This window comes from Eptesicus fuscus, chromosome 21 (genome assembly GCF_027574615.1).
Source record: "Eptesicus fuscus isolate TK198812 chromosome 21, DD_ASM_mEF_20220401, whole genome shotgun sequence".
NCBI classification, from domain to species: domain Eukaryota; kingdom Metazoa; phylum Chordata; class Mammalia; order Chiroptera; family Vespertilionidae; genus Eptesicus; species Eptesicus fuscus.
The window spans coordinates 23,538,201-23,556,786 of record NC_072493.1 but is presented as its reverse complement, the minus strand read 5'-3'; the positions used below and the strand labels follow the sequence as shown (position 1 = coordinate 23,556,786).

The 18,586-nt window shown below is 43.6% G+C and overlaps 1 protein-coding gene across 2 annotated transcripts in view; it reads left to right on the top strand.

The window, feature by feature from the left end:
• Positions 1-18,586, top strand: part of ZC3H18 (zinc finger CCCH-type containing 18) — a 59,815-nt gene that overhangs the window by 18,162 nt on the left and 23,067 nt on the right. For both annotated transcript variants that reach the window (XM_054710165.1, XM_054710166.1), the window contains 7 exons: positions 1,376-1,460; positions 2,253-2,324; positions 11,550-11,698; positions 12,174-12,266; positions 13,233-13,390; positions 16,126-16,243; positions 17,871-18,139. In XM_054710165.1, the coding sequence (XP_054566140.1) occupies positions 1,376-1,460; positions 2,253-2,324; positions 11,550-11,698; positions 12,174-12,266; positions 13,233-13,390; positions 16,126-16,243; positions 17,871-18,139 (944 nt within the window). The remainder of the gene's footprint in view (positions 1-1,375; positions 1,461-2,252; positions 2,325-11,549; positions 11,699-12,173; positions 12,267-13,232; positions 13,391-16,125; positions 16,244-17,870; positions 18,140-18,586) is intronic.

Below are 18,586 nucleotides of genomic sequence, written 5' to 3'. Positions count from 1 at the left end.
GCCTTGGCCAGTGTTGCTAAGTGATAAGAGCTTCGGCATGCTCACGCAAGGGTTATAGGTTTGATTCCCAGTCAAGGGCATGTACTTGGGTTGCAGGTTTGATCCCCAGCCTCAGTCAGGGTGCATGCAGGAGGCAAACAATCGATGTGTTCCTTTCACATTGGTTTTTCTTCTTTCTCCCTCCCCTCCTCCCTGCCTCCCACTCTCTAAATATCAATTGAAAAAATTCAATTGATATTTAGAGAGTGGGAGGCAGGGAGGAGGGGAGGGAGAAGATTAACAAACAAAACAAAGAAAAAGAGGAGGGACGAATATTGTCTGCTTGGGTTTTGAAAAGATCACTGTGCATTGTGGGGAGTGTGTGGGAGAGATTGGGGGGATACCAGTTAGGGAGTGCTTCCCCTCACCAGGTGAGACTGGGTCATATTCTGGAAGATGGTGGTGCTACAGGAGATGGGGTGAGTGACTTCTAGAACTCTGCCTTGTGGGACCCCTTGGATTGATTACACTAGTGTACTCTCAGACAGGCTGGAATACAGGGCAATGAGGAGTTTCATCCTGGACAGACCAGCAGAAATGTCAGCAGGGCAACCAGATACCTACTTGGGCTGGGGGTGACCCTGAGGGTGGGAGGTGGTCTCATCTGAGAGGCACAAGTGAGCAGGAGTCTACAAATGACCAAGGGGGAGTAGGTGGAAGTCTGTGCAGGTAGGTCAGTGGTGACAGGCCCTGCGGTAGTTGGGGCTGCGGAGGGCACAGATCAGTGGTCCAGGTTGTGGCTGTTCTTTAGGGTTGGGTTAAGCTCCCGTGTTATTCTAAAGTTTGAAAACCAAGATTAGGAACTCTGGACTAAGAAAAGAGAAGGGCCTAGATCTGAGATGAAAGGTGGATTCACAAAACGGGCTAGGTGGCATTGCCAACCTGAGTCACCTAACTTCCCTCCTCCCCACCCCCCAGAATTTTAGATTAGAGAAAGTTAGTATTGAATTTTAAGGACATACAATATTTTGTTCTAAATGTACAAAATATTAAAAACATGAAATATAGCCATATCCTGCCCGGAATTGGTAATTAAGAGAAATATAATGAAACCCAGGTTTGGCCCATGGGTTACATGCTTAATAGTGTCTTTACTCAGTGTTCTTTCATGGAATTCTTCAGCCTTATAGGTAAGCTTTGAGATTTCCCATTGTGTGTGAGGAATCTGAGGTTTGGAAGATGAGCATGAATGAATTGGTGAGTGGCCCAGACATGGGTCTTATGACAGTATCCTTTCTGGTTTGGTGAAAACCATGCCTGATGTTAGTTACCCCTCCTGCCTCTTCCCTCTTGTTAAGGCGATTCCCTCTGCAAGTCACGTTGTCTTCTGTTTCAGGATGATGATCTGGAAGAGGGCGAAGTAAAGGACCCCAGTGACAGGAAGGTGAGGCCTCGTCCCACCTGCCGATTCTTCATGAAAGGTAATTGTCAGAGTGAGGGGCCTTTGCATGGCCCATTTGTGTGGCCTCGGCTTTTTCTGGGACCGTAGTGGTGGTTCAGCCTTGTCGAGTGCCCTTGAGCCTGTGTTTGGCTATTCCTGGGGCCAGAGTATGACAGTTTGTGGTGGCAATGGTGGTGGTAGTATTGATGTGAAACAATAGATTCTTTTATTTGTCCTTTAATCACTTGAATGACTAACTCAGAGGGGAGCCAGCCTAGTTATTTTCACACTTGTGGTTCCAAACCCAGTTGTTTATAAAAGACCCATGACTTTAATGTAGACAGTATCAATCATTTTTCTAAGTGGTTCTTTTTATAAGGCCAAGCCCTAAGTACCAGTTTTGACATTTTCCCACCTCTATAAGGAAAATTACCACTCTTCCGCAAGATGTATTAGAAGTATATACTTCATTTGAAATGGATTTCTAAATAGCAAAGGGATGGCCTCTGAAAGCAGCAAGGCTCTCTCTCTCTCTCCTGAAAAGTAAATGATGTGATTCAAGAAGCGGTAACAGGTGACAATATGATAAAATCTTGTTGAAAAGTCTGGACTAAAGTCTTGGGAGATTTGGAAATGGAAATGAGACTTTCCATTCTTAAGGTTTCTTTGATATGCAGCAGTAGTTTGGGTATGTCTTGTAATTTAGCATTTTCCTTGGATAGGTAGGAAGATGCTTTTCTCTTAATTTTACTCTGACCCTTGACTTTGCTCACTGACCCAGCCTGCATGTGCCGTCTAAAGTTCACAAGAGCTTCCTGTACTTCTTTTCCAGATGTTGTGACACCATTATCCACTCTTCTTCCACCAATATCAAATTCCATACCATTCAGAGACCAGGTTAAAGGTACAAAATATATAATATTCACTCTCTTCAGTCCCTCAAAGTCCCCCTGCTCCAGAGGCCAGACTTCTTTCTCCTGGACCCAAAGTACTACTGTGAAGCGAAAAGGAAGGGGAGGCTTGCAGGGGCAGAGAGCTGTTGTGAGCCTTAATAATTAAAGGCGTTGATGAAGCTTGAGGGAGCTGTGTGCTGACCGCACGGGGAGGGCGGGATTGCAGGGGCACAATAGAGTCCCATCTCATGGAGAGGCAGCTCTGCACTTCAAGTGGCCCTTGAACGACCCTATCCTATCCCTAATACTGAGGGATGACCTGATGATGAGGATACATGGGAGCTGAGGGACCAGTGCACTCAGGACCCAGGTCACCTTGCACCTCAGGGCATGTGCACTTGGCCTGTGCTATTTACATGTTTATTGTTTCTGCCAAGCCAAAAACAGTTTGACTCGCCTATATGTGATGGGCTCTACCATGCCCAAGGGGGGACAGCCAGCACAGCCATGTACTGTAGAGCAGACGTTACATCATGAGCAGCAGAGCCACCCTAAGATAAGCATGCAGTACATTTTAGAAAGTATATGAAGTGTCAGTATTTCAGAAAACAAACTTAAGCAGAAGACCACCTTTCCATAATGATTTGAGAAAAAATGTCACTATATATCTCTGAAATTTCTAGATTAAAGCAGTGGAGCAAATATGTACACATAACATAAATATAGTTGCAGTCATTTCCAATTAGCAGTGTTCACAAGCGAGGGTCAGAAGCCTGGCCAACTGGTTAGAACTAGCCAAAGGCTCCCACAGCGGGGGCAGCAGTATCCACCATTCATGCCACGGAGACTCTGGTCCAGTGCTGGGGTCACACACTGGAGTAGTTTCCAGAACTTAGTGAGAGAAGCATGCATACAAATGAAGTTGTTGCTGGAACTGCAGATCAGCATCATGAGGAGATTCCCGATGGACAAGGACAGGACACCATCTCAATGGATGCCACGAGGGCACCTCATAATAGGAGCGGGGTTCCTCCAGGGTCAGACTGAGTGCTCAGTTTGGATTTCAGGGAATGAGACCAGTGGATAAGGCTTTCTGCAGTAGAAAAATCTGAAGCTAGTGGCAAGCAGCCTTTTTGCAGCTTAATTGGGTATGATCAGTAACTTCTTCAGGAATATTTTTAAAAATATATTTACCTTTCCTCCTATACTGTTTGTTTATTCTATGGAGAATTCTAAGGAAATGGTTGATTTTTATTTTTTTATTTTTTATAGTGTTCTAGAAAAGCTGCTTTTTCTTAGTTATAAAAAAGTTTTGGGATGTAAATGATTTTGCTTACCTGCAATTTACAAGTTTGGTATTAAATTGAGGTGGATATGTTTATGTTCCAATAGTAGAAGTGGTTTTAAAAATGAAGTTTGTTGTGTTTGGTGAGGATGCATAGAAATGGAACCCTCATACACTACTGGTGGGAACATAAAATGTCATCTCCTCAGAAAGTGAAGAATAGAACTACCATATGACCCAACAATTCCATTCTGGGTATCCATCTAGGAGAAATGAAAACATATCCACACAAAAACTTGTACATGAACATAACAGCATTATTCATAACTAGAAGCCCAATGCACGAAGATTCGTGCTAGAATGGACCTTCCTTTCCCTGGCTGCTGGCACCGCCTTTCCACTCCGGCCCAGCCCAGGAGCCGCCTCTTTCCGCTCTGGCCCCGCCTTCCCACGCTGCCCAGAGGCCCTGAGAGACTGGGGGTGGGGCAGAATGCCTGCATCGTCGCCATGGCAATGACGCAAGTGTACTGCCTGCCCCATCACTAGACGCCTGTATATGCAAATTAATCTCCATCTTTGTTGGGTTAATTTGCATATCACTCCTGATTGGCTGGTGGGCGTAGCGAAGGTATGGTCAATTTACATGTTTGTCTATTATTAGGTAAGATAGCCACAAGGTGGAAACAACCCAAATGTCCATCAACTGATGATGGGTAAGTAAAATTTGGTTTACCCATACAATGGAATATTATTCAGCCATAAAAAGGAATACAGTACTGATACTACAACATGGGTGAACATTGAGGACACTGTTTCAAGTGAAAGATAGAAACCAGACACAAAAGACTGCATATTGTACATTTTTACCTATGTGAACTGTCCAGAATAAAAAACAGAAAGTAGATTAGTCATTGCATAGGCCAGGGGGTGGGAACAGTGAGGGGGTGATGTATAATGAGTACAGGGTTTCCTTTTGGGGCAATGAGATATTCTGGAATTAGTGCACAACTTCAAATATACTAAAACTCACTGACTATATACTTTGTTTTGTTTTCTATTTTTTCTGACTATGTACTTTGAATGGTGATATTTTGTGGTATATGAATTATATCTTAATTTGGGGGGGGGGGGATTCTTTTAAGTTTGTTAACTGTGTTTCTGTTACAAGTTGTGATCTTCAGATTAATCATTGAACTGCCCAAATGGACACTTTAATATTTGTGACCATTGAAAACAAAATGTATGTAGGAAAAAAAACTGAAACATTTTAAAACACGAATATTTGTTTAGGGTAATTTTTACTTCTCATATATTTATGTTGAATCATCAATACACTGAGTTCTAGTCACAAAGGCATAAATAGCATTTTCTTTAAACTGTGCCTTCCTTTGGATTTCTGATTTCCCCAGCTGTCAGTAGGGCCTAGCCTAATCTGTGAGCCAGACCTCCTTGTCTCAGCTGCTTCCTGTTCTCTTTTTTTTTAAATTGTGGTAAAATATTCATAATATAAAATTTACCACCCCCACTTTTTTTGTTGTTGTTAATCCTCACTGGAGTATATTTTTCCATTGATCTTTTTTTTTTTTTCCTTTTGAGGGCCCATTGATCTTTTAGAGAAAGTGGAAGAGAGAGGGAAAGACAGAGAGAAACATAGATGTGAGAGAAACACATCAATTGGTTGCCTACTGCACATACACTGACCAGGGCCTGGGCTGGGGAGGAGCCTGTAACCAGGGTACATGCCCTTGACCAGAATTGAACATGGGATCCTTTGGTCTGCCAGATGACACTCTTTCCACTGAGCCAAACCAGTTAGGGCTCGATCATTTTTAAGTGTACAATTCAGTGACATTGAGTACAATCATATTGTGGCCATCACCACTATCCATCTCCAGAACTCCTAATCTTATAAAACTAAAATTCTGCCCCTATTAAACACTAACTCATTCTTCCCTTCCCTCAGTCACTGGTAACCATCATTCTACTTTGGTTTCTATGAGTTTGACTATTCTAGGTGCTAATGTAAGTGGAATTATACAATATTTGTCTTTTTGTGACTGTCTTATTTCATTTAGTATAATGTCCTCAAGATTTATCCATGTTATCGCATGTGTCACAATTTCCTTTTTAAGGCTGAATGTGTATATATAAATTACATTTTGTTTATCCAATGTGTATATAGACTCCATTTTGTTTATCCATTCATCTGTCGATGGACACTTGAATTGCTTCCATCTTTCAGCTATTATGAATAATACTGCTGTGAACATAGGGGTACAAATATATTTTTTAAGACTCTGCTCTCGCATCTTTTGAGTATATACACACAGATTGCTGGATCATTTTGGTAGTTCTGTTTTTTAATTTTTTGAGGACCTGCAATACTGTTTTCTACGGCAGCTGTACCATTTTACATTCTCAGCAGTACACAAGGGTTCCAGTTTCTCACATCCTCACCAATATTTGTTAATTTCTGATTTATTTTATTCTAACCATGCTAATGGATGTGAGGATGGTATCTCCTTACCTCGTTGTAGTTTTTATTTGAATTTCCCTATTATTAAGTCTGTATTTATAGTCAGGTATTGACCACCATTCACTCACAGTTAAATAATGCCAATTGTACTTAATGATGTCTGTGATAGAGCAGTAAAAATTATAATTGTTTTACACCTGACTGCAGGTCTTTTTAAAAAAAAAAGATATTTTAACAAGGTATAATTTACATACCATAAAATTTGCCTGTTTCAAGTGTATAATTCAGTGGTTTTTAAATATACCAAGTTGTGCAGCCATCACCACAATCCAGTTTTAGAATATTTCATCATCCCAATAAGAGCCCTCAGTATATTTGTTTATGTTCAGTATGACGAAATTGGAAGTGCGCATGGAGCCCCTCTGCTGCGCACTGAAGTGCAAAGGTCATCTCCAGTGAGGGCACGTTCGAGGTTTGCACTGTGAGCTGAGCCAGCTGCTCTTCCCATGGAGCGCGTGTTCACTTGCAGGAAGGACCGCAACAAACGAAGGTGGTGCAGAACCAAGTCTTCTCAAAGACTCTCCAATGAGACTGCTGCTTCAAGGAGAACAGCTGACAATAGCTGTTGCTAATGATAAAATTCGAGCTCTCAAGTGAAAATTAGAATTGTGGAGAGCCAAAATCTCCCCTGTGAGCTTGACAGCTTTTTCATTTTTTTTTTTTTAATATGTTTTATTGATTTTCTACAGAGAGGAAGAGAGAGGGATAGAGAGTTAGAAACATCGATGAGAGAGAAACATCGATCAGCTGCCTCTTGCACACCCCCTACTGGGGATATGCCCGCAACCAAGGTACATGCCCTTGCCCGGAATCGAACCTGGGACCCTTGAGTCCGCAGGCCGACTCTCTATCCACTGAGCCAAACCGGTTTCGGCAGCTTTTTCATTTTTAATGAACTTTTCCAGACATCCACTGGTGATGTTACAAAATCATACCTAGGTAGAAGATCCATTCACAGTTCAAGATAGACTAGTGGCCTGCAGTGAAACACAGTTGTAAAAGTTCAGTGATAAAGTTACAGATCCCGCATTGTGGCTAACTGAAGCATTCACTTGTTGAGTTTGGTGTAGCATCAAAGGACATCTAAAAGTACATGAAAAAGCTATTAAAATGCTCCTTCCTTGTCCAGCTACATCTCTGCCTACGGCTGGATTTTCAATCAAAACAACCAGGTACAGCAAATTGAATGCAAAAGCAGACATGAGAACCCAGCTATCTTCTATTCTGTGTCAGCATTAAAGAGATTTGGAAAAAGGAAAATAATGCCACTCCTATCACTAAGTATTTTCCATTCTTCATAAAACATCCTATATAATAAAAGTCTAATATACAAATTGACCGAATGGCAGAACAATGGGTCACTATGATGTGCACTGACCACCAGGGGGCGGACGCTCAACTCAGAGGAGTTTTCCCAGGTGGTCAGCGCACTCCCACAGGGGGAGCACCGCTCAGCCAGAAGCTGGGCTCATGGAAGCAGTCCAGGAATTATTTAAATTTTTTTTTAGCTACCATAATGAATGTATTTCTTAAAGAAGTTAAAATATCTCAGAATACCGCTGGATGTGACTGTTGCTGTCTACCCATTTCTGACAGTTCTCTGTGACATGGGAAAGGAAAGGATACCAGAGTTCTTGGTGTTATATCATTGCAATCTTTTATGCAATTGTTCCTTGGATTTATGCCTGTTAGAATACGCATTTGTAGAGCTTGGGTGTGTTCTTAATATTTAATTATTAGACTTAAGTACTTTAAACTGCTTTAATTTATTTTCATAATCTGATTATTTATTTTCTATTCTGAGTTATTTAGACTAATAGGAAATTGGAGTGAGGAATATTTAAATAAGACCACTATGTATTATAGATACTGTAAAATTATTTCAACTGTTCTAGTAGGATACATGCATATACAGTGACAGCACAGCCCAAAACGATAATCAGCACTGCACTGTGCTGATCAGTGGAACCAACAATCAGCAATTTTAAAATCTGGCAGTGTTTCTGGACCTCCCACACACATGCTCAAACATATGCCCATAGACACAGTGTGCTTGCTGCTTCTGACATTTCACACCATGGGAGAGATGGATTCCTTGGGCTAGTGTAGTGTATGAGTTGTGACCAATGGGTTGCTGGCATGGGAGATGTGGAATTCATTTCCTGTCCTGTGTCAAGCTAGTTTCCTGGATTTCTACTGCGGCCCATTAGGTTTCCTGCCTATATTGTCTGTTTCACTGATAAGAGTTGGGCTTTATTGCTGTTGAGCCTGCAGGTTCCTTTTTTTGTAGATATATAGTTTAAAAAAAAAAGAAAGAAAGAAAAGCAGGGTTCAACACGAAGTGTATAATATAACCAGGAGAAAATGATGGCTACACTGATTTGATTGATTGATTGTTTCCTCAATAAATTGATCATTGTCTCTGTGGAGGGCCCTGAAGGCCTAGAGACTTCACTGAATACCTTTTAGAGAAAGTTTTTGTTTAAAGGAATCCTTTTATTTCATTTAATTATGAAATATTTTATATAAAAATATACTATAATGTTTATTATACAGGCATAGAAAATAATAAATGAGTAAAACAATTACTGATGAGCCCACCATCCAGTTAAGAAATAGAACACTATCAATGAAGAACTAAGTTAAATGGAAAAAATAGTAGACTTATTCTGTGTTGCGCCAGTCAAATTACACTAGACCCATAAATGAAAGTTAAAAAAAGAAAAGAAATAGAACACTATCAATGCCTTTGAAACCCTCTGTGTGCCAAGATGAAGGAAACTTGTTGCCCTAGCCAGTTTGGCTCCGTGGATAGAGCGTCGGCCTGCGGACTAAAGGGTCCTAGGTTTGATTCCGGCCAAGGGCACATGCCTGGGTTGCAGTCTCATGCCCCCCTCCCCCAGTAGGGGGCGTGCAGGAGGCAGCCAATCAATAATTCTCTCTCATCATTGATGTTTCTATATCTCCCTTCCTCTTTGAAATCAATGAAAAAATATGTATTAAAAAAAAAAAGAAACTTGTTCCACTGAACTGCCTGCTACAGCTGTTTCCATTTCTTCTGTTCTCTTCTGGCTCATATTCATATCCTTATATAATTGTGAGCCTATTTATTCATCCAGTCAGAATCATAATCCACATAACTTCTGTGTTTGTGAAGTTTCATTCAGAAGCAGAGCACTATACAATTTTAAAACCAGAAGATCGAATTTTGCTTCCATTTCTCGATTTTTTTTCCCAATAGCTTTTTAAAATTACGAACGTAATATATGCTAATGAGAGTGAAGACAATCCTATATAATAAAAGCATAATATGCTAATTAGACAGGAGTTCCTTCCAGACAGGATGACCTTTTGGACGAAGTGGGAGCTGCAAGGGCCAAGGCAGAGGGGGGCAGGGGCTGAGGCAGAGGCAGCTGTGGTAGCCCCGGGGGCCAAGCCCCTGGCACAAATTTTGTGCATCGGGCCTCTAGTAAAATAATAAAAATCTTTCTCCTTTCACAGACCCAATAGTTCGGGATGTATATTTCCAGACATTTTTCTACACAAATAAAGTTTTACTTTAAAAGGGCTAACAGGGTTGCACTATTCCGACTGCTTTCTTTTTGGCTTCTCTTTGGTGGCCAGGGGTCCAGACATACACTCAGCAAGGATCTTCACATACCCAGGAACGGGGCTTTGAGGGGTTGGGCTTCTGTCACTCACCAGTGTCTCAGAGGGGCACATGCCCCTGCTCTTGCCCCTTATTTTCTTCATGTGTTTCTTCTCATCTACCTGTTCCTCTTTTCTCCCCTTTCCAGTATGAGTGATACAATATCCTTTTTGTCAGTGTGCTAGCTTGTGGGTAATGTTTTGTTTTGAAATTATTTTAAATAAAAGAGCAATATAACAAATATCCATTTATCTATCATCCAGATATATATTAGGTTTAAAAATTACAGGAAAGTTGTTTATAATCATACTTTTATGTACTTGCAAATTTTCTACAGTGAGCTTTACTTTTTAGCTACAATATGAAATGCAGTATGAGTTTTGTAAGAGTCAAATGATGAACTTGATAGTGTTTTGAGATTTTTTATTTAGATGTGTGACTGCATCGCCTTTATCTACAAACCTCCTGAGATTCGGGAATTTTGAACCCCCTGTAGTACAGTATTTCCCCTCTGACTTATATGTGATTTCTCAAACACTTTTAGGAATTTTAAAAATTAATCTGTCATTTTTACATTCTCAGAGAAGCAATTTTAAGCATGCTTCAAAGCAAGTAGGTTTTAATACAAGATTAAGAATTTATAATGTTTAAAAGGTAAAATTTAGCTTTTTCCCAAATGCCAAATTATTGTTTCTCTTTAATTTACATTGCACAAGGAAAATGGTATTGTTGACAAAAATATTCAAATGGAACATCATGTTTAGAAGCGAATATATATTTTTAAATAGTTTAAAATTTAACTACATGTTAACCCATTGAAAATGTTTTTTTAAAACTAAGATATTGTGTGCCATATTTATTTTTAAGCCTGTGTACATGTTACCTACTCTAAAAAATTAAATTTTTAAAAGTGATTTACTCAATTATTAGATTTAAAGCTTTGACTTCTTCCCTCCCGTGCTGAAAGGTAAGTGGTTTTCTTGAATAATCCTGACTGTCTCATCACTGAATAATATTAAAAGATGACTTTTTCTGTGTGGAGTATAAACATCTAATATATTATCATTGTTTATGTGTTTTAAGTACCAGAAATATACTAAAATGGTTTGTGAGTCTTTTGATAGGAAAAATGCAAATTTACAGAACTGGTAAAGACCACCAGGGGACAAGCTTGGAGAATTCTGTTCGTTTTTATGCTTCTCGATTTCTGTTTCAGTATGAGTGGGTTTGAGTCAGAATCATGGTTCTTTATATGCACCTGTGACCCTCACTGGGGGTGTAGTGTCTCTGAGCAGTAAATCCACAGAGCAGGGGCCACCTCTAACTGTCTGGGAAGCTCTTGGACTTTTCTGTTTTGAGAGGAAAATTAACTATTCACATGACCACCTTGGAACAGGGGCTGTTTCCTCTAACACATTACCAGTCCCCTTCAGGAGCCCTTTAGGAACTACTGCTTACTCCCCAGCTGAGGGTCAGGTCTGTGACTATTCAGGCCTGCCTGCCAAGGACCTGGATGTGTATGCAAGTGGGGTGAGGGGCTCAGGCACACACACACTTGCACTGCGGCTGATTGGCTCTGGCATGTCTGTATTCAGGTTCATGCACCTCACAGGGTGGAGGGTGACACCAATAACCTATGAGTGTGCTCAGCATACTGTCTGGAATGTCACAGGCCCTCAGGCAAACCCAAGCAAAGCAGACAGGAAGCTGGCCTCATGCACATGGGCTCTTATAGACACATTCTGACCTAACTTTTGTTTCCTTAGGGAACTGTACCTGGGGAATGAATTGTAGGTTTATACACCCTGGAGTCAACGACAAGGGCAACTACTCCCTAATCACCAAAGCCGAACCTTTCCCGCCTAACGGTGCCCCGCCTCTCGGACCTCACCCACTGATGCCTGCCAACCCTTGGGTGCGTGAACACTTTTTTTTTTTTTTTAATTTTCAATCCTCACCTGAGGATCTTTTTTCCATTGAATCCTAGAGAGAGAGGAAGGGAGGGAGGAGGGGGGAAGGAGAGAGACAAACATCTATTGGTTGCCTCTTGCACACACCCCTACCGGGGCTGGGAAACCTACAACCAAGGTACATGCCCTTGACCAGGATTCGAACCCATGACCCTTTGGTCCACAGGCCGAAGGTGTAACCACTGAGTAAAACTGGCCAGGGCAACACCTGTTTTTTTTAATTGCTATCAAATCTGACATCTAAGCTGTTTGTGATTCTCCAGCTTAAGGCACATTACTACACCTTGACTAAAAGGCATTTTTGTGATGTCAGTCACAGAGCTGCCTTCCAGATGCTTCCAGGTGTTTTTGCTCTCATTTCTTTATAAATTTTAAAGTTTTGCTTGCTTTCTCAACTTTTTCCTTTTCATTTTTTAATAGGGTGGGCCAGTAGTTGATGAAATTTTGCCTCCACCCCCTCCAGAACCCCCCACAGAGAGTGCCTGGGAACGAGGACTTCGGCATGCAAAGGAGGTAACAGAATTTGGCAGAAAACCTGAGAAGAAAAATACTAGTGGTGGTCTGTGGACAAAATTAGCCTTTCCTTGACCTAGAGACAGTGATCAAAAACTCAGTAGAGCCTCTGAAGTGAGGGATATATTTCTGAGACTTCTTTGAAGAGCTAGAGAATAGAAAATTATTTCTAACTATCTGTGTGAGGCATGCTAGGTCATGACCAAGCCCAGAAGGCCAGGGAGTCTCAGCCTAGAGCACAGTCTCCTGTCTTTATGTGGCTTGGCAGCATTGGACAACAACAGCTGGTGCTACAGCCCCGATCACTCAGAGCCATTCCCCATAGTCAGCACACACTGCTACCCCCAAATGGCCAGTCTTCTGGAGAAACCATCCTCTCTCTCAAGCCAGGATGTGAACTTGGGCCTCCCCTCTTCCCACTTTTTTACTCCAGGCCACGCTTTGGCCCTGAATGTCCAGGCTGCTTTCTGAGCCCCCTAAGTTGGTTTCTCTTCTGTGAAATAACAGACTAAAACAAAACCATTCTCCCTCCCATGCACATACTTCACCGCCCCTCCTTTCCTCTGAGACTTTAATGGCTCCTTGTGCCTTTTCTGCCATAAGCAGACTTACCTTAATCTCCACACTCGGTCCTCATCTTTGATGAATATCTGGGGCTCCCTGGTTCAATGCCAGGACTATTATTAGGAAGCGACCACCTTCATCACCCTTCCCAAGATATGAGTAAGCTCTATGGTACCGCTTAGTGGGCCTGTCCTGGCTGCCAGATGCAACTCTGTGCAGGGATAGGGCACTCCAGTTCCACAGAAAGGTAAATGGGATCCTTTGTCTGCCTGGGGATAGAGCTGAGGCACACCTTGCCCACTGAGCACTGAGGCATGCTGCTTAAGCCTCCGTGGGTCAAATCAAGATAGGCTTCCCTTTGTTTTCATGAACAGTAATGGTGTTGGCTTCTTCTCATGGTAGGTTTTAAAAAAAGCAACCATTCGAAAAGAACAGGAGCCTGATTTTGAAGAGAAAAGGTTTACTGTGACCATTGGTGAGGATGAACGGGAGTTTGACAAAGAAAATGAAGTTTTCCGAGATTGGAATTACCGGATTACAAGAGATGTCAGAGACACAACGTAAGGAATGGTTTGCCTCTTCATTCCCTTTTGAAAGAGAATTAAGTTGTCCCCAACTGTGTAGGGCTTGTGTCCTGGAGAGCAGTGACATGTAGGTTCCCCAAGGCATGTGGGGGCAGGTGCCTGTCCACTCTTCCTGGACTGAGAATGCTATCCCTGAGATAATTTCAGATGTTTTGCAGTTGACTTTCCTCAGTATTTTGCTTCCATGAAGGAAATGTTTTAGTTTTGTGTCAGGGCCATGTGACTGGGAGGCCTCGTGCCCATTTGGGCTCCTAAAAGCTCAGAGTTATTAACAGCCATTCGTGAAGTCCCATAAGTCTTTCCTCACCTCTCCCCAAGTTACCCAGGCAGGAACCAGGAAAACCTATGAAACTTGTCATTAAAATCCAGGAGCATGGGAGGTGTGATTTTTTTCATTGTAAATGCTGTCTTTGTTGTTTCTTCTACCAGATATTTTATTACTGGCCTTTTAAAAAATAATTACAAAGGAAGTACATGTGGTTGAAAATCATAGACACATCTTTAGAAACTAGAGACCCGGTGCATGAAATTTGTGCACTGGGGAGGGCGGGGTGGTGTCCCTCAGCCCAGCCTGCACCCTCTCCAATCTGGGACCCTTTGGGGGATGTCCGACTGCCCTCTCACAGTCAGACATCCCTCTCACAATCCAGGACTGCTGGCTCCCAACCACTCACCTGCCTTCCAGCCTGATCACCCCCTAACCACTCCCCTGCCAGCCTGATCGACGCCTAACTGCTCCTCTGCCAGGCCGATTTCCCCCAACTGCCCTCCCCTGCCGGCCTGGTTGCCTCTAACTGCCCTCCCCTGCAAGCCCGGTCGCCCCCACTGCCCTCCCCTGCCGTCCCGATTGCCCCCAACTGCCCTCCCCTGCTGGCCCGATCGCCCCCAACTGCCCTCCCCTGCTGGCCCGGTCGCCCCCAACTGCTCTCCCGTGCCAACCTGGTCGCCCCCAACTGCCCTCCCCTGTCGGCCCGGTCACCCCTAACTGCTGTCCCCTGCCAGGCCGGTCGCCCCCAACTGCTCTCCCGTGCCAACCTGGTCGCCCCCAACTGCCCTCCCCTGCCGGGCCAATCACCCCCAACTGCTCTCCCGTGCCAACCTGGTCGCCCTCAACTGCCCTCCCCTGCTGGCCTGATCACACACAACTACCCTCCCCTGCCAGCCATCTTGTGCAATGGTGTGATGGTCAATTTGCATATTACCTCTTTATTATATAGGATTGTGTAACATGATAAGTACAGCACTTTTCCCCAGCGCTTCTGCTCCCAGGGGAAAGCACAGGTTTGTTGCACTCATTTCTAAGGGAACAAAAACAGGCCAGGTTTCTCCTGAGCAGCCAATGATCTGAACTGACTTTTAACACCATCTTAGTCTTGTAGCAACACTTTATTCATTTACGTTTGCTACTGGAAAGTCCCAGTTGCTGACTTCTGGAAGAAATGACAGTAAAAGGTGCAAAAAAAGGAACACATACAGTGCTGGTGTTGCCAGATTCAGTCATGTTGACCTGGATCCACTAGGCTGTCTCAAGGCCCTCTGTCCCCAGGCTATGCTCCCTTGGGCTTTCTGGGCGCATAGAGGAGAGGGGAGGATGCTCTAGTGTTCACACCTGTTGTGGTAGCTAATAGCTCAGAGGTAGAAGGGGTAGAGGTTGAAAGCAGCAGTAGCCAACTGGTGGTCCGTGAGGTCCAAAAAGTTGGCGACCGCTGGTTTAAAGAGTAGTTAAAAATGTGTTTCCTAATTGTGTTTGAGGAAAGTGTTAGGTCACAGACAAGAGTGTCTGAGTGAGAATTGCATTTGCTGCCTAGGGCATATGGCCACAGGTCTTAAGGCCTCACCTTTTTCTAGTGTCTAGTCAGCCATTCAACCAACCAAAGCATAATATGCTAATGATATGCTAAGGTTGCTCAACCGCTTGCTATGATGTGCACTGACCACCAGGGGGCAGATGCTCCGACTGGTAGGTTAGCTTGCTTGTTAGCTGATCGGGACAGCGAGATGGGCCTGACGTGCCCTGGAGCTCTCCTGCAGTCCCTCCCCAGTCCGATCGGTGGGGTCCCTCAGCTTGGCCTGTGCCCTCTCGCATTCTGGGACCCCTTGGGGGATGTCAGAGAGCCAGTTTCAGCCTGATCCCTCAGGCTATTCCCCTTGGGAGGGCGCCAGACGCAGGTCTCATGGCTGGCAAGCACTACTGTGGCAACATGAGCCTCCAGATCGGGACTGATTGCGCGCGAGCCCGAAGCAAGCACAGTGGGGCCAGGATGAGTGGGAGCGGCAGGTAGGAGCTGCAGGTGGCGTTGGACTGTGGGTTTCAGTCAGATCCCTTCAGGCCACCCAGAGGGACCCCACCTGTGCATGAATTGGTGCACCGGGCCTCTAGTATATTCATATGTTTTATCACATTAAGAAAGCATTATTTCCTATTTTCTTGAGTATTTTCATCAGGAAGATGTATTGAATTTCCATCACAGACATTTTCTTCAACTATAGATGGAATCCTTTTGATTTTCTCTTTAGGTCTATTATCATATGAGGTATACTCATAAATTTCCTAATATTGACTCAACCTTGCATTCCTGGAATAAATCCCACGTGGTCATGCTATATTATTTTCTTAATGTGGTATTGGATTCTTTTTGCTAACATTTTTATATAGTATGTTTGCAATACTATTTTTACGTGAAAAGATTTACTTTTGTTTTTGTTTTCAGACTTGAGCCTTATGCAGATCCTTACTATGACTATGAAATAGACCGGTTCTGGCGTGGCGGGCAGTATGAAAATTTCAGGGTGCAATATACAGAAACAGAACCGTACCAGAATTACCGGGTAAGTAGGATTTAGATTTGCAGCTCTGAACTTCACTGATTGATTTTTTTTTTTTTTTTTTTTTTTTTTTTTTTAAATATATTTTATTGATTTTTCACAGAGAGGAAGAGAGAGGGACAGAGAGCCAGAAACATCGATGAGAGAGAAACATCGATCAGCTGCCTCCTGCACACCCCCCACTGGGGATGTGCCCGCAACCAAGGTACATGCCCTTGACCGGAATCGAACCCGGGACCCTTGAGTCTGCAGGCCGACGCTCTATCCACTGAGCCAAACCGGTCTTGGCACTGATTGATTTTTTTAAATTGCCCGCTTTTTTTATTTCTAGGACTTCATGTTCACTTAATTATGTCGGCACAGTGTACTAATTCCAGCCCATTGACTGAAGAACTAATGTAGATCCACATATTAAATTTGTAGTGATTTGAACAGAGACTTCCTTGGGTTTATCTGTGTTCTTTCCCTTTTTTTAAATTACGCTTGGTGATTGGGGTATTGATACAAGCTTGCAGGGGTCTGTGTTCCACCCTCTTAAGCATATTACTTTTTCAGGCTCCTTAGTAATATCATTTACAATTGTCATGCTTAACCAATTCAGTACATTCCTTTGGGCCTCTACCAACCATGTCTTTGTCTTTCTTAATGGAGAACTGATCTATAATAGTACTTCTCTTGAGAGTTTAGTGTATATTTGTGAATATATGTGCTTCAGCCTTTGAGTTGAATTAGGGTGATATGAAAAAGCTGCTACTAGAAAGGGATTAGTTAGAAGCAGTTTAGTAGTTTTTATGCTATGATTTATGTGATAATCATGCGTTTTTAGGACCAAAGGAAGGTGACTGCCCTGGGAACCCATCAAATGGCGAGCTTATGGAGAGACAAGGACCCTGGTTGACCATCTGTGCCCCTGTACCCAGTAGAGCAGATTCCTCACTGGGGTTGGGCTATAAGGGTGCAGTGCCTCGTGCCAGGCAGGGCTGCCTTGAAATATAGCAGGGACCTGCTGGAGTCCCTTTCCAATACATTCCCCCACTGTGCCCTACAGATTGGCCAGCCTGAAGGTCAGGAGTGCACTTCACTTCTTCCCAGCCACCTAAAGCTCAAAACCTGCCAGTGTGCTGTGATCTTGGCATTATTCACTTTTAATTTTGAATATTAGAGCAAATATATGTATGAGAACAGAGTAATCGTTCAAAAAGATGTTCAAGGATTATGCTTAGAAAAACAAGAGCCACCATTTTGAGGTGCTCAATTTGCAGAGTGCTTTAGGTGCCCAGGCCTGAGCCTGTGCAAAGTCTTGGTTGTCTCCACCCTACATGTGAAGAGCTGAGGCCAGGAAGGCCCGCTGGCTCGTATGCTGGCAGCTAGAACTCACACCAGCCCTTGGATGCTGATTAGGTTATAATTAGTGGTTGGAAGCGTTCACTCTTAGGTTGTGTTGCACCCTAATTTAGCATCTAATCCATTCTTTAGCAATGTGTTTTAAGGAGAAACCGTAACAAAATTACCACCAGAGATTGTTCCCTAATCTTCATTCACTTGCTCTTCTGCATTTTCTCTGTACTTTCCATTATAAGTGTTTCAATCGAAGCTGGCGTGTGTTTGTGTGTTTGGCTTTTCAACAAAGGAACGGGAAAGGGAAAGAGAGCGAGAGAACAGACAGCGAGAGCGCGAGCGGGAGCGAGACCGAGAACGAGAACGAGAGCGCCGGCAGCGGGAGCGAGAGCGAGAGCGGGAGCGAGAGCGCGACAAGGAGCGGCAGCGGAGGAAAGAGGAGTGGGAGCGAGAGCGAGCCAAACGGGATGAGAAGGACAGACAGCACAGAGACCGAGACAGAGAGAAAGAGCGGGAGAAGGAAAAGGAGAAGCCAAAGCCCCGCTCCCCACAGCCACCAAGGTAGGCCACCCAGCACTGGGCTCCTTGCTGGGTTTTGGGGCCTTGGAGGAGGGGCCTGCAGCGCCACTGTCTTGGCCCTGCCTGCTTCCCACAGTCCTTTCCCTGCAGTCCCAAAGTAAGTTGCTGAAGAAATGTTCATGTGTTTTGATTAGTAGTTGCTGCCCCAACATGTAACGTGTTGTGAAGCATGCACTGTGCGCACCACACTATTATGTCCTAAATCAGTAAAGTCCTGGATTCCCAGTTCATCTGGGCCTTAGGAGAAGAAATTAGGAATTGCAGGATGTGCATGTTTGTTGCTGGCCACAGTGTGGTGCTCTAGCATCTAGAATGCAGGACCAGGTGGACTGCTAGCCTCTCCACTTAACTTGTTCTCTGAGGGGCAGGTTCCATGCTGCCCCGTGAGAGCTGCCGGTTGGGCTCCTGTGGTGGGCGGTGAGGACATGC